At 46.2% G+C, this 13,591-nt stretch overlaps 1 protein-coding gene across 6 annotated transcripts in view; it reads right to left on the minus strand.

Moving 5' to 3' along the window:
* LSP1 (lymphocyte specific protein 1) overlaps positions 1–13,591 on the minus strand; it is a 93,274-nt gene that overhangs the window by 13,097 nt on the left and 66,586 nt on the right. For 3 of the 6 annotated variants that reach the window (XM_075928152.1, XM_075928156.1, XM_075928154.1), the window contains 7 exons: positions 12,322–12,580; positions 10,332–10,463; positions 5,572–5,615; positions 5,202–5,283; positions 4,594–4,731; positions 3,556–3,636; positions 2,543–2,657 (listed from right to left, as the gene is read on the minus strand). In XM_075928152.1, coding sequence (XP_075784267.1) covers positions 2,568–2,657; positions 3,556–3,636; positions 4,594–4,731; positions 5,202–5,283; positions 5,572–5,615; positions 10,332–10,463; positions 12,322–12,580 — 826 coding nt within the window. In that variant the 3' untranslated portion in view covers positions 2,543–2,567. Of the gene's footprint in view, positions 1–2,407; positions 2,425–2,542; positions 2,658–3,555; positions 3,637–4,593; positions 4,732–5,201; positions 5,284–5,571; positions 5,616–10,331; positions 10,464–12,321; positions 12,581–13,591 lie in introns of all 6 variants that reach the window. The other 3 variants (XM_075928155.1, XM_075928157.1, XM_075928153.1) reach the window with 2 other exon arrangements.

The following is a 13,591-nucleotide window of genomic DNA, read 5'->3' on the forward strand; positions in this document are numbered from 1 at the left end:
TTAAATCCCTTCAGTGTGTTTGAAGTTACTAAGAGAGGTCACCATGGCAGCCAAATCAGCAACTATACAAGCCATCTCTTGGCAACAACCTCTTGTTTCATGAGCCTGCAAAGAGGAAGCAACTCAAGAGTGGAAGGTACAGAGAAGCCTGTTCAACGCCTTCCTTTAATCACTACTTAGTGAGCTTTCCAGTTGCTTACCAAGCAGCATCATGGGACTCAGGCCTCCTGGAAGGGAAAGCCAGGGGGTAAAAGGGGACAGTGGGATGGGGAAGGAGGAGAGAAGTGTACAGGGAGAGGAGAAACACCCAAGACATGAAATGGATGGTTAGAGAAACAAGTGAAAACAGAGGTGAAACCCAGCACCCACAACTATTTCAGCTTCTTTGTCTTCAAGGACCTACATTTGGAGCCAGAGAGACACTGAACAGTAGGATTTTGGGCAACAGTGCCAAGTCCTCTTCTTTGAGTATTGGCTATGGCTATCCTATGGGAGGTCTGTTTGTTGCCTGCTTGCCTTTCCAGGAGGGATTAACTGATTCAGAGACACAAGTCTAACCTCCTAGGTAGGCTCCAGCTAATAAAATGGTTTATTTCCCTGCATGGGTGGGTGGGGGAAGAAAACCCCTTTACACGAGCAGCAAAAACTCAGATAATGAGGTTTATCTGCATCTAGGGCAGCGAAGATTAGCAAGGCCAGGCTTGGCACACATAAGAAGGAGCACACCAAGGAGGAATCTATGTAGATTTAAAGGACAAGGCATGTGATGAAAGCAGAGAGTTGAAGCAGGTTATAGAAGTGAAAAGCAAAGAGGTGGGTCTGATCATCAAGGGTATGTCTACACTACCCTCCTAGTTCGAACTATCGGGGTAATGTAGGCATACTGCACTTGCAAATGAAGCCCGGGATTTGAATTTCCCGGGCTTCATTTGCATAAGCGGGGCGCCGCCATTTTTAAAACCCCGCTGGTTCGAACCCCGTGCAGCGCGGCTACACGGGGCACGAACTAGGTAGTTCGAACTAGGAAGCCTAGTTCGAACTACCTAGTTCGTGCCCCGTGTAGCCGCGCTGCACGGGGTTCGAACCAGCGGGGTTTTAAAAATGGCGGCGCCCCGCTTATGCAAATGAAGCCCGGGGAATTCAAATCCCGGGCTTCATTTGCAAGTGCAGTATGCCTACATTACCCCGCTAGTTCGAACTAGCGGGGTAGTGTAGACATACCCCAAGTGGTTTACAGGCCTCCATGTCTGGCTACACAATCACATGAGGGGTCAGTGTAAACAGGGAAGAGATGGGGGTAGTGCATGGTAAACAGGGAAGAGATGGAAGAAGTGTTTTTGTAAAGACCATGCTATCCCTAAAGCTTGGAAAGTAAATAAATGTTTTATGAGAAGTCAAATGTGTTTTTTTTTCCCCTGCACAGACCATCAGATGCTCAGGGTCACACCTCTGTAAGCGAGTTCCTCTTTGTCTTTTAAGTCTTCCACTTCTGGTCCCTTGAACTAAGAGATATCATTGTGCTCTCTCAAGCACTATGGTCATGAGAAAGTCAGAAACCCAGAGACATTTCTAAGTGGGCACAATGATAAGCTCTGCACACTTTCCTGTCTTGCTTAATGTAACTAGACCATTCCTTCTGCTCCACTGGTTGATCTAGAAACAGTGCAAATTTCCATCAGATCACCCCACCACCAACCACAGGCCTGATCTAAATGCCCTCATTGAATACACCACTGTTTCTCACCTTTTTGTTTACAGAGTACCCCCTTTTGGAAAAAAAAGTATAAGTAACCCTCAGTACCTATAGTTTTTTAGACAATTTTTTTCTATCATTGGAACACATTTGTTTAAACACTTTAATTGTAGCCAGGCAGGCGATAAAATTTTTGGGTGTGAAATTTTTGGGTGTAAAAAGTACAAAAATAATAAAGCGCTGTAAAACTTAACACAAATTCTGTTTTCTCCAAATGTCAGTTATATTGACATACCACCACCACCCCCAAACTTCTCTCGAGTACCCTTAAGGGTATTCATACCACTGGTTGAGAAACACTGGAATACACTGAATACAGAAGACTAGGTCAGCTTCCATGCTTCTCTGGAATGAACTCTCATTATCCCCAGCCACTGCAGCGCTTAATCTGATCTTGTGCTGTAAAGAGTAAACCACGTCTAGTTCAATAAAGGCGCTTTCAGTCTGAGTAGGGACAGAGGCCAGCGAAAGGAACCCTGCCACAGTGTGGTCCGCAAGGTAAGTTTCCTAGCAGCTAATATGGTCATCCTATTCCCCCCAGTGGCTAGAAAGAATTTCCTCTTGCATGCCCTTCTTCTACCCCCAAAGAGGAAGAGGATTGTTTGCTGAGAAGTGGGAACTCAGCCTTTCTCCATGCAGCACCTTCCAACGCACCTTAGTCTGGCTGGTATCTGAGAACACACAAGATGAAAAACCATGTCTGATGCTTATTGCACTGAACCATCCTAGCTATCCTGCCAGAAGAGTACAAGATGACTCTCCTACAGAGAGAGGCTGTGACCAACCCACCTGATTGATTGGTACTCCACACACACTATTGCTCCGTTGCATCATCTATTGGCACCTTTTTGTACTGGCCATGCCCGGTCGGCACAAACTTGTACTTCTTGCCAGAAGGGGTAGTCTAAACGGGAGAAGAGTAAGTGATGGTTAGGATCCTTCCTCAAGTGCCTATTTCCCAGTCTGGATCTCAGCCAGCTAAGGTAAATAATTTTTAATATATAAGAAACTTATTGAAGTGTCAAATAAACTCAAGTCTGAGGAGCAGGTGAGCTTCAACAATTTAACGTGGCTCATTCCCACACTGGGGTTAGATTTTGCTATTGCCTGTTCCTGCCACCTTTTTGCTTGGACAATAAAATAACGAAGGAGGTGGATTGTTATTGGAACTGCCAGGTAAAATAACAGTCTTAAAACTCATTATAACATCAATGAAAAAAAGGAGCTCAGCCAAACCTCCCCAAGAGCCTCTATCAAAAAACAGATGCAGCAGAGTTAAATTTCTAGCGTCTGAACTATTGTCATCCTCAGGGATGCTGTGACACATCGATACCCTGCACAAGAGGTCTCTACACCTTTTAGAGCTAGCAGACAGCCCAGAAATAGAATCCCAGGTAGCTAAACCACTGTGCCAGCCAAATTCCAGAGCATTCGGCTACTTTTAATAAAATTAAAACTTCTGACAATTAGCCCAAACTGCAGAATTTCAATCCAAATGCAAAATGATATCAGATGGGGAGGTGCGGGAGGACTTGGGCTTTGGCCTAAGCCCACTATTATATTAGTGAGCATGTTTATTATAATAGATACATTTAGAAGAGGAGAGTAAGCCTCCATAGCCTTCCTGTCACTATCTCCTAGGCCTGTGCTTCTGTTAGCAGGCAGCCCCAATCTATGCTTCACTATACAAGCATCCTTCTTTCTCGCTTCCTCTGATCTAAGAGAGAAGTCTGTTGAACAAACACTACCACAATACCCAAATGCAAGTGCTAGACACAGGCACCAAGGGAGAAGCGACTTACCTTGGCGTTGGCTTCAGTTTTTGTGCCCCCTTTCTGTTCCCACAGGCTTCGCTTACTCACAATGTCTCCTGCCACGATATCCTGAGGACACAAGAACACATCTCAGTACCCTACCACCAACACTGTTGAAACTGGCCGTTGTTCACATCACATTTACTGAAGCCACCTGCCTAATAACTATGGTATTTGGCTATGTATCCAAGTTGAGTCACACTGGGCAGGAACATGGCTACAGGCACAGGGGTTTGAGATGCCCTTTTCTTAAAGTACCAAGTATTGATGGATGGTTCACAAGACACCGATTCGAGGAACAAGATGTAAATATTGTAAATCTTTTCCTGACAATATCAAGTATTGATGGAAAAGTTTTTCCATAGAAAGTGAAACAGCTTTTTTGGCTGTTGGCTTTTTTGACATTTTGGTTTGCAGCACTTTCAGCCTCCATATTGCAGCATTGTGCCAGCACTTGAACCAGAAAATGAAAAAAGTTACTAGAAATGAAGAATAGTTTCTTTTCATTGTATAGAATTTACAACTTGTCTGTACTTTGGATTAGATCCCACTGAGCCCATCAACACACAGCAAGTAGGGTTGACTCCTAATGCCAACAAGGCAAGAACTGTTTCCAGCAGTTCCCTTACATTCCATTACAAGCAAGGAGAAACCCAGCCAGTTTCCTTGGTGTCTGCAGTGTTGTGACTGGGGCTAATTCAAGGTACAGACAAAGCTTTCGTCAACTGTAGGAAGTCAAGACAGAGCATTCAAAAGTTAACATGGAGGTCAACAGAAAAAGGGGAAGAATGGAGCTTTAATCTCGCATTTTTACTCCCGATGCCACTGTCTGTTCAAGTCCCTACTCCATGGTGCGATGCAGCTAAATCATTTCAGTAAACCCACTCAACCATGCAGCAGGATGAATATTCTCTCTCAAGGGTATGCTGTTAGACACAGGGGGCAGCTCTCCAATATTAAACAGAGAGCTGTACCCCTTCTCTCTGCAGTAGAGTTGGCTAGGCATAGTAGGCTCAGCAATCCTACCTTGCAGGATGGGGACTTAGAGGACTGAGTTGCAACCTCTCCTGTCTCCCAGAGGCTTTTTGTGCTGGCTACCACCATGCTTGTGGTGGCAAGTTCAAGGGAAGACTGGCGGACGAGTTTCTGAGCCTTCCCGGATGTCTGGAAAGGAAGCAAATCAAAGTGAAGGCATCCTGACCACTTGGCAGATTTTTCTGTGAATCAGTTATTGGGGGCCGGAGATTGTAGATTCACATGCCCAGATGGATACACTAACCCACAGAGTCAAGGGGCAGAAACAAATAAGAACAGGAAGGCTAATAAACAGAAGAACAGTGTGCCCAGTGAGGACAGACAGGTACAGGGAAGACAGCCCTATTTGAAGGTCAGAAGGTAGGAGAATATGGCATGTTCACATCTCCAGTGCTCCTGCTCAAAAGTGGCAAGATTCATTATCTTCATTTTAAGAGCATGGAAGGATATAGGTAGATCAGGCTCAATCTCTCCTATTTTTAGAGCCAACAGCAGCAGAATCTACAAGAGCCAGAGAGAGTGAGCACTATCCAATGAGAACAGAGAGGATACAGGGGCTGGGATAGAGAGCATGCCACCTATGCGAGTGGGAGCATCACCTCAATAGCATGAGTGTACTGCTCCAGTCTGTCATCAATCTTGGAAACGGGAAGTGGTGGCTGAGACTTCTTCACGCTGTTGCTGGAGGAAGGAGGAAGGAGGAATTAAGTTGGCCAAAGCGAAGTCTACCAAAGCCTCGTTGAGAAGAGACCAATAGTTCCCCCCGTCACAAATGCTCATTCTGACAGAAGTCCAAGAGGCCATGAAGCAACAGGACACTTTCCCCCAACCCCAAGCTACCAGAGGAGTCCTCCAGCACAATCACTTGGAATTGTGCCTTTGGTTCAGGTGAGCATCGGTGTTACAGGGATACCCAAGTCAGTCAAAGCCCAGTGGGAATCACAAACGGGTCAGAGGAAGGAGACTTACCTCTTCTTTATGGAGCGGTTCAGGCATTCAGTTCGGTCTGTGATCTAAATGGGGAGAGAGGAGAGAGAAGAGATGGGTTTTCCTGGCTTGCCCTGCATCCCACATCTTGACTGGCCACAACTCAAAAAAAAAAAACCCATCAAGTTCTCCCCAACCCTAGCAGGGAGGCTTTAGTAGTTTCAGAAGTGTCTTGTTTTCTCCCACCTCCCTGCCTATATCACGGAGTGACTGAACCATCAGCTGGCCTGTTGGGTGTCCCTATAATGCCCCACTTTGCCACAACAGCCATGATGGTAGATGCAGCAGACATGATGGAGCTGGACTAACAAGTTCTGGAGGTGGCTTCCAAGTGGACGAATTATCAGGAAAATGAGCTTCCGGGGTGTCGAAGGACGAACGGCAGTGCAGCCAAACATCCTTATTTTATTTATATATATATATATATATACACACACACACACACACACACACACACACACACACACACATATATATATATATATACACACATATATATACACACACACACACACACACAAAATTATATTTATATTTGTATTTATATATTTATATTTATTTTAAAAAAAGAGCTTCCCCCATGCTTCCAGCCTACTGATCCCGTCTTGAAGGAAGAAAAGTTCCATGGCATCTGTACCTAGCCCATTCCTCATTGCAGCCACAACCAGTTCATGTTCTCAGAGGTCACTGATTCATGCACATTGGCTGCCAGTGCAACCAGCAACCTGCCCCCAAGCTACTCTCCTCCCATCCCACCACAAGGGCAACTGAGGCCACCCTGCAGGACCTCTCCACTGCAAGACTCACATAGGTTCTTGAGGAGGAGAGGGAAAGGGGCAGCTACAGAAAAAGCTAAAAAGAATAGAAGTGCAGGAAAAAAGGAGGATGAGAACAGGAAGGAGGGTGGACTGAAAATGGCATCAGTGATGGGTACATAAATTACACTGGCCATTCCATTGCAAGGAAGCTCCGAGACAGAGGAGTGATTTAGCCGAAGTTTCTGGCAAACCCCATTGAAAAAGTCTTTACTTGCAGACAGATTGCCCAATAAATATGCCCAAATTAGGCTGTGCACTTAAACAGGAAGGGGCAGCAGATGAGCTTACATATCGGCTGTGTCTAGACTGTATCCCTTTTCCGTGAAAGGGATGCAAATTAGACATCACAATTGCAAATGAAGTGGGGATTTAAATCCCCCCTGCTTCATTTGCATAAACATGGCTGCCGCTTTTTTCCGGCTCGGGGCTTTGCCGGAAAAAAGCGCCAGTCTAAATGGGGATCTTTCGGAAAATAAAGCCTTTTCCGAAAGATCCCTTATTCCTCTTAAAAAAAGGAATAAGGGATCTTTCGGAAAAGGCTTTATTTTCCAAAAGATCCCCATTTAGACTGGCGCTTTTTTCCGGCAAAGCCCTGAGCCGGAAAAAAGCAGCAGCCCTGTTTATGCAAATGAAGCAGGGGGGATTTAAATCCCCGCTTCATTTGCAATTGTGATGTGTCTAATTTGCATCCCTTTCGCGGAAAAGGGATGCAGTCTAGACACAGCCATCTTGTGTTAAGAGCCTTCCAGGAAAGGCAAGTCTAGAGTGTTGCCCACACCGAGGGTTTTACTGCACTGTGCAGGGGAGAAGGCATACAAGCCATGGGAGCCTTCCAGCCAGTATGCAGAAGATCCCTTACTACTCGGGAATCCTACAAAAAAAACCCTACCATTCAGAAGCCATCTGGACAGCAATTTGCCCTGCACACACATCTACATGCTACAGAACTGTATTATGCCCCAGTAGCAGAGGGAGATAAGTAGTAAAAAACCTGAAAAAGCAGAAGGTTTTTAAGATGCACGCGGAGGTCACTGCTAGTTTTAATTGAGCAGTAAAGCCTCTGACAAGACACACCTGTCTTCTTGGAGATGTCCAGTTGCAATGCAGACATGTGCAAGAGATTAGAAAAGGTTGTTAGTGCTTGAGTGCAGCTACAATTACGTTGAACAGGGATGCATTAAAAGGATTGTTCTGCCGGTTTAAAGCATACTTGTTTGGGACTATGCCCTGTAACATGAACCTCTTGCTGAGCAGTTCCTTGGTCAGCAGGGCTCAGGAAGTCAAAGCTAGGGATGTTACTGTATAGCTGCATAAATGATTGACTGATAAGCCTGGGTTTATCAGTTGATCCCAAGAACTAGATGCACTTCCCCACTTGCTGCCTCTCTATGAGAGGCAGCAAGGAGCAGGAGCGAGGGGAGGAAAAGGAGCTGCACAGGGTGGCACAGGGCTCCTCAAGAGCAAGGCTGGGTGCACACTGGCTGCCAGCCCAGCCCCCAGGGACCATCAAATAATTATGTAACAGCTAAGATTTGGTGCAGTTACACAATTATTCAATCAAACTATTTCTAACATCTCTAGTCAGAGCTGCAACAGCATCTGATGCAGTTTGTGCTTGGGATTGCGAGTCCAGAGATTTGGGCTCTGATCCTGTCCCTGCTCAAGCAGCAAGTTAATTGGCATCTTGAGACAAGGTGCAGATCACTAGCTGTGTTTCAGCTTCTAAAGCTGAGAAATTGTCCATCACAGCCCCGTTTGGATATTTACAGCAAGTTTTTACAGCTTGGAAGACAGGCAATGTTCAGGAACAAGAGACTGCTCCATTGTTTCCTTCCCCCACCAACAGTCCACCATTAACTCTGCTCCCACCTCCACAGAGCTATCAAGTACAAACCTGAGAAGCTGCTTCATTTCTCCAGGACACTCTACAGTCTCGTCACAGCCTTTCTGCAGTGCTTACTTGCCTCCCCTGCTGAACCCAGCTTCCTAGTCCAGCCCTCCATGTTACAGAAGTGCTACACGCATCCTTTGTTTAAAGGGCAAAAAGGAACACTGTAGCCTGGAACCAAGAGGTCAGCTGGATGCTTTATAAAGTCAACCTGTGGCAAAACTTCAGGTGCCTGGCTTCCCTTTTCCTGTAGCTGGCTACTCCATGCCTTGAACCCCATTGGTCCTCCATTGTTTTCAGATCTCTTTTTTTCTGGCCAGAAAGGCCTTTGAAATCCCAGATTGCTACTTGCTAGACTTCACTGACCCACCCACACAGGGCCTCTGGGTCTAAAGCACAAGCTACAACTGTTATGTAAACCACACACACCGACTAGGTGTGGGTCACTGTCCAATGTAGTGGCACTTAAACCACTTCCTCTACAACCTTAGCTGACAGCCAGCTAGCTTTTAGCTCAAGTGGTAGCATCTCATGCACTAAGCTCCAGCTCAGGTCCCTGTTTCAGTTCCGCCTGTAGGTGTTATACTTGCCCTAAAGAAGCAAGCTTCCCCATCCTCACCCCAGCCTACGGTTAAGGTGGTCAAAGTGCTCACATCCTAATCCTATTTGTCCTCCCCCAGGCGCATGCTTTTCCAAACCAGACGCATTGGTTTCTTTTGGAGGAGCCAGGCTTTTAATACATTTTTATTGTTTCAGCAAGAAATTCCTTCAGCTCCTTTTTGCTTTGCAGCGACTGAGCTCATCTCTTCTCTGAACAAATGTGTATATGCTACAGGCCGGTTGGTGGGGATGCTTCTGCACCAACACCATAAAGGCCTCTGACAGGTAGTGAATATTTAATCCCTTCCTTGCTGCACACTGGACTGTTCCTAGCATTACTTCTATAGGAAGGTATGGGTATTCACTGCTGTACCAAGTACCAATGGTAAGGTGGGATTTTTCAGAAAGAGTTGGCTCAGTCCTGTTCCCACTGAAGTAAGTGGCAAAGCTCCAGAGCTAGATTGTCACGTGAGGCAGTAAAATCCCTCACTGCGCTGGGAGAGGGGAGTGGGTGGCAAAGGTAAAATAATCACACACATTCCCCATCGCTAGTCACAATGCAAACAGATCGTGGCCAGAATCCAAGTAGTCCTATTGCTGTGCAGAAGTTTGATTTTTGTTTTCTGTGTTTCCTATAACAAGAGCTTCTCCACATCTGAGCAGCTCCTCTGAGAATTGCAGAAGAAACTCCCCTGGATTCACATTTCTTGTTACAAAACCTTTTGAACATAATCACATAACTCTCCTTGGCCAGGCAAGATTAAGTCGCATTCAAACAACACGAGGTGCGAGAGCCACTTGGGGAGCGCGATGGTAACAGGCATCTAAGAGGCCTCCCAGACACTCAACCATCACTCTGAGATCTGCACACACTGGTCTTGTCACTCCGCATCCTAATCCATGCCCAACAAGATCAATTCTGAGAGCAGAAGGAAAAAGCCCTTACCCCATACACCTATCAGATCTGGATACACAGTATTGTAGACGTATGAACATTGAAGGGAAGTACATAAAGCAGGCTGAGTATTACATGCAAAAACACAGCAGGAAGCTAAAGAGGCTACCAGTTTAAGTTCATGAATGTAGCAGATGGTCAGGATTATTACTTCTTTGTATTAGAATTCTTAGAGGCCCCAGATGAGACTAAGGACCATTGCACTAGGAGCTGTACGTACCCACAGGAAGGCACTGCTCCAAAGAGCTGACCAAAATCCAACAAAAGAAGAGGTGCAGGGAATAAGTGACCTCCCCAAGGTCACACTGGAAGAGCTGGTAACTGAATCCAGATTTCCTGAGGTCTTAAGCATTGGACTATCTTGCTTCTCCACTCTATAGCTCAGCAGTATCAGAACAGACCACCAGGTCTCCTCTCGCTAAGGGTTAGGCCAGCTCTAAGAGCACATGTGATTCAGAGCACACTCAGCAGCAGCACCTACCGTTGAGGAACTCACTGGGGACTGGCCATCACGTGGTTCATCCTCGTCCCCTTCCAAGCTAGAGGTGCTCGGGGCTTTCTGGCGTTTTTCTGGTGTTGTCTCCTCCTCCTCATTCCTCCTCCTCTTCTTCTCCTGAATGCAAAAAAATGAGCAGATCAGGAACAACGCTCGTTAAATGCCGGTTGTAAAAAAAAAGTCTGCCCAAAGCTGCCCTTGTGGGAGAGGGTCTAAGCCACTCGGAATTTTTCACATGTGAAAACAAACTCAGCCTCCCAGATGCCATTTTAAAAAATGTTTTTACATGTGCAAGATCACACAGCCGACTCATGAGGCATGCCGCAGGAATTTTCAAAAAAAGTGTTTTCTGCCAGTGTTGTCCAGTTCTCTCCTCCCGCCCCAATTACAAAGGGTACAACATCCCCCCCGACATAAAGATGCTAAGAGGTGAGTAACTAGCTAATCGTGTTGTTGATACAAATTCTATCAACTTCACAATTCGTCAATAAGGGAAGGCACTTGGTCCCAGCTCGCACCGGGTCCAGGTGCTGCCCCCGCTGTGGCTCTGCAGTTTAAGAGCTGGGCTGCCTGCCCACTCAGCTCTTAGTACATTAAACTGCAAACTGCAGAGATGTAGCTGGGTTTGGTCCTGGACCCAGCATGAGCCAGGACTGAGCTGGGCTGCCTGCCCGGCTGGAGCAATTCCTGTCCACGGCAGCCTGGGCTGGCTGCAGACAGGGGCTGCTGCCAAGTAGCCTCTGTCTGCAGCCAGCCTGGACCACTGTGGACATGCACTGCTTCATGGAAGCCTCTCTTTACCCACCCATGCTGCTGCCTCTGATGGAGACAGCAGTGTGGGAGCGAGGGTCAGGGGAGGGGGAAGGGAAGTAGCACCACCGAGATGGTGATGGTGGGAACTCACTTTTAAGCCAGCTCCTCCCACCACCAGCTTTGGCTTCCTCCCGGGGAAATGTGAGTAGTTGACTACTCATTTATCTCTCTACTCTGAAGCAGGGAAGAGAGAAAGCAACTGCATTTATTCCAAGAAGATATGAAATCATAATACACTAATAAAAGGGACCTCAAGATATATGCAATCACAATCCTTCTCAAACACGTATTACAACTAAAAGTTACACTCAGGCTTCTAGTCAGCTTGAGTTCCCTCTTTGTCTCCCTCGTTTACCATGGCTTCACCATGCCTGGAACTATATACAGCATAGACATCACTAGCACATCGAAGGCAGCACCACTGGACCCTAATTTTAAATTTATTAATAGATCTGGCCAAGGCTTCCCAGAACACGTGATAAGGGGGGGGGGGGGGGGGGGAGAAAGAGTCTGAACACACAGGTTCAGAATTTCCTGAGGAGTCTTGTATCTTAGCTCTGTAGAAGTGAAGAAACTAACACTTCATACTGAATGATGATGAGAGGGGGAAGAACACACACACACACACACACACACACACACACACACACACACACACCACAGATAATTTAGAACACAGAATTATAGGCTTTGTGGTGCTACTTAGAGTACCCCTATGTTCTTCATTATGGGCCGTGACTGATATTTCAAAGGAGGTGGGGAGGAGGAAGAGTGGTGGAGAAAAGAGAAGCCAGTTAAAAAATCAAAGTGATAGCTACACATTTAAGCACTGTGTAACAGAGGTGCTTACATAGCTTCAGCTATATAAATGCAAACTGCCAGGGTAGACATGCTGCACCCTCATAGAGCAGGGTGTGCACTAGTGTGACTCTTATAGGCTACTGGAATAGGCACATATCACAAATACACACCCTGTTTTACACATTGCTGTGATGCATCTGTCCCCACCCGCTTCAGTCCCCAAGTACGTTACAGCAATGCATTGACACTGGTGCAAGTTTCCCCAAATTTAGACAAGCCCTTAAGCAGCAGCCTTGAGGCTCAGACCTTCTGACACCAGCCATACCAAGGAAGGCCACAGATCCAATTTTTCTGCTCTAACCTCCTGCCCAGCTTTGTCGTCATCCTCCTCCTCCTCCTCCTGCTGCTGCTGCTTTTCAATGCTTTCTTCCACAAGAAGTAGAGGACTTTCCTCTGTCTCCAGCTGCTCCTGCCTCAGCTCTTCATTCTCCTCAGGAATCTCCTCCGGCCCCTCCTGATTCAGCTGGACCTGCTCCAGCTTGACTTCTGCTTCCCTCAAACCACTGTCCTCTTCCTCGTTAGAGTGTCTTGGAGACCTGGAGATAGAGAAGGGAAGGGACCTTTGAGAAGGGAAATAAGTGTTTCAAGCCTACAGAAGATCTGAAGTCTCGTACCTTTAAAAACCCACAAGGTTTAACCAAAAATACTGAACACCCTCCCCCCCCCCCAAAAAAAAACCCCCACACACCGGGGAAAAAATTCTGTTGAGGAAAAAAAAGGGGGGAGTGGAGACAAAAGTTTTTTTTTCTCCCCTTTGCTCAACAAAAGGACCCCCCCCCCAGTTATGCAAATAAAATTTAAAACATTAAAAAAATATAAAATCAGCATGGCCCCTTTAAGAAGAGACTTTTTGCAGGCGGCCATTTTATTTTTCTGTTCCAGCAACAATACAAGCCCCTGTGGAACCAGGTAAGTAGGGGTGGGGGAGAGTCCGGGGGCGGCCAGGCGGGGGCAGTTTGAGGGCTGGGCCCAGTTGCTGAGTGTGTGTAGGGTTGCCAGGTGTTTCCCCCCCGTGCCAGGAGGCGAAAATAATACTGGACATTTTATGTGTCTGGTATTTTCTGAAAAAATATATATATATTTTTAAACCCAGACAGGAGGTGAAAATACCATGTCAATACTAGATACTTGGCAACACTAGTAATAGCTCAACATGTAATTCACTAGAGGTGCTAAAAAATACTGTGCCGATACAGCTGTGCTATCTAGTAGAGGTAGGGTTTAATTGCATGACAAACTAGTGCATGGTAGAGCTGGTCAACAAAACCATAAGAATTAGAAAAACTTACACCATGAATCGTCTTGCAGCACTTTACAGATTAACAAAACATGCAGATGGTATAATGAGCTTTCCTGGGCACAGCCCACTTCCTTAGATGAATGGGAGTTATTAAAGGTCCAGTAACTGCTACCCATAAGAATTAGAAACACTTGTGGGGGGGTTTACACTAAGACATGGATGAAATCTTTCAAAAACTGAAGAAATCAGATCCACTCCTTTATCACTGTTTGCATTATGGTGGTACATGGAACAGGGCCGGCTTTAGGAAGTGTGGGGCCCAATTTGAACA

The sequence above is a fragment of the Pelodiscus sinensis genome, chromosome 4, assembly GCF_049634645.1.
Source record: "Pelodiscus sinensis isolate JC-2024 chromosome 4, ASM4963464v1, whole genome shotgun sequence".
Taxonomy (NCBI): domain Eukaryota; kingdom Metazoa; phylum Chordata; order Testudines; family Trionychidae; genus Pelodiscus; species Pelodiscus sinensis.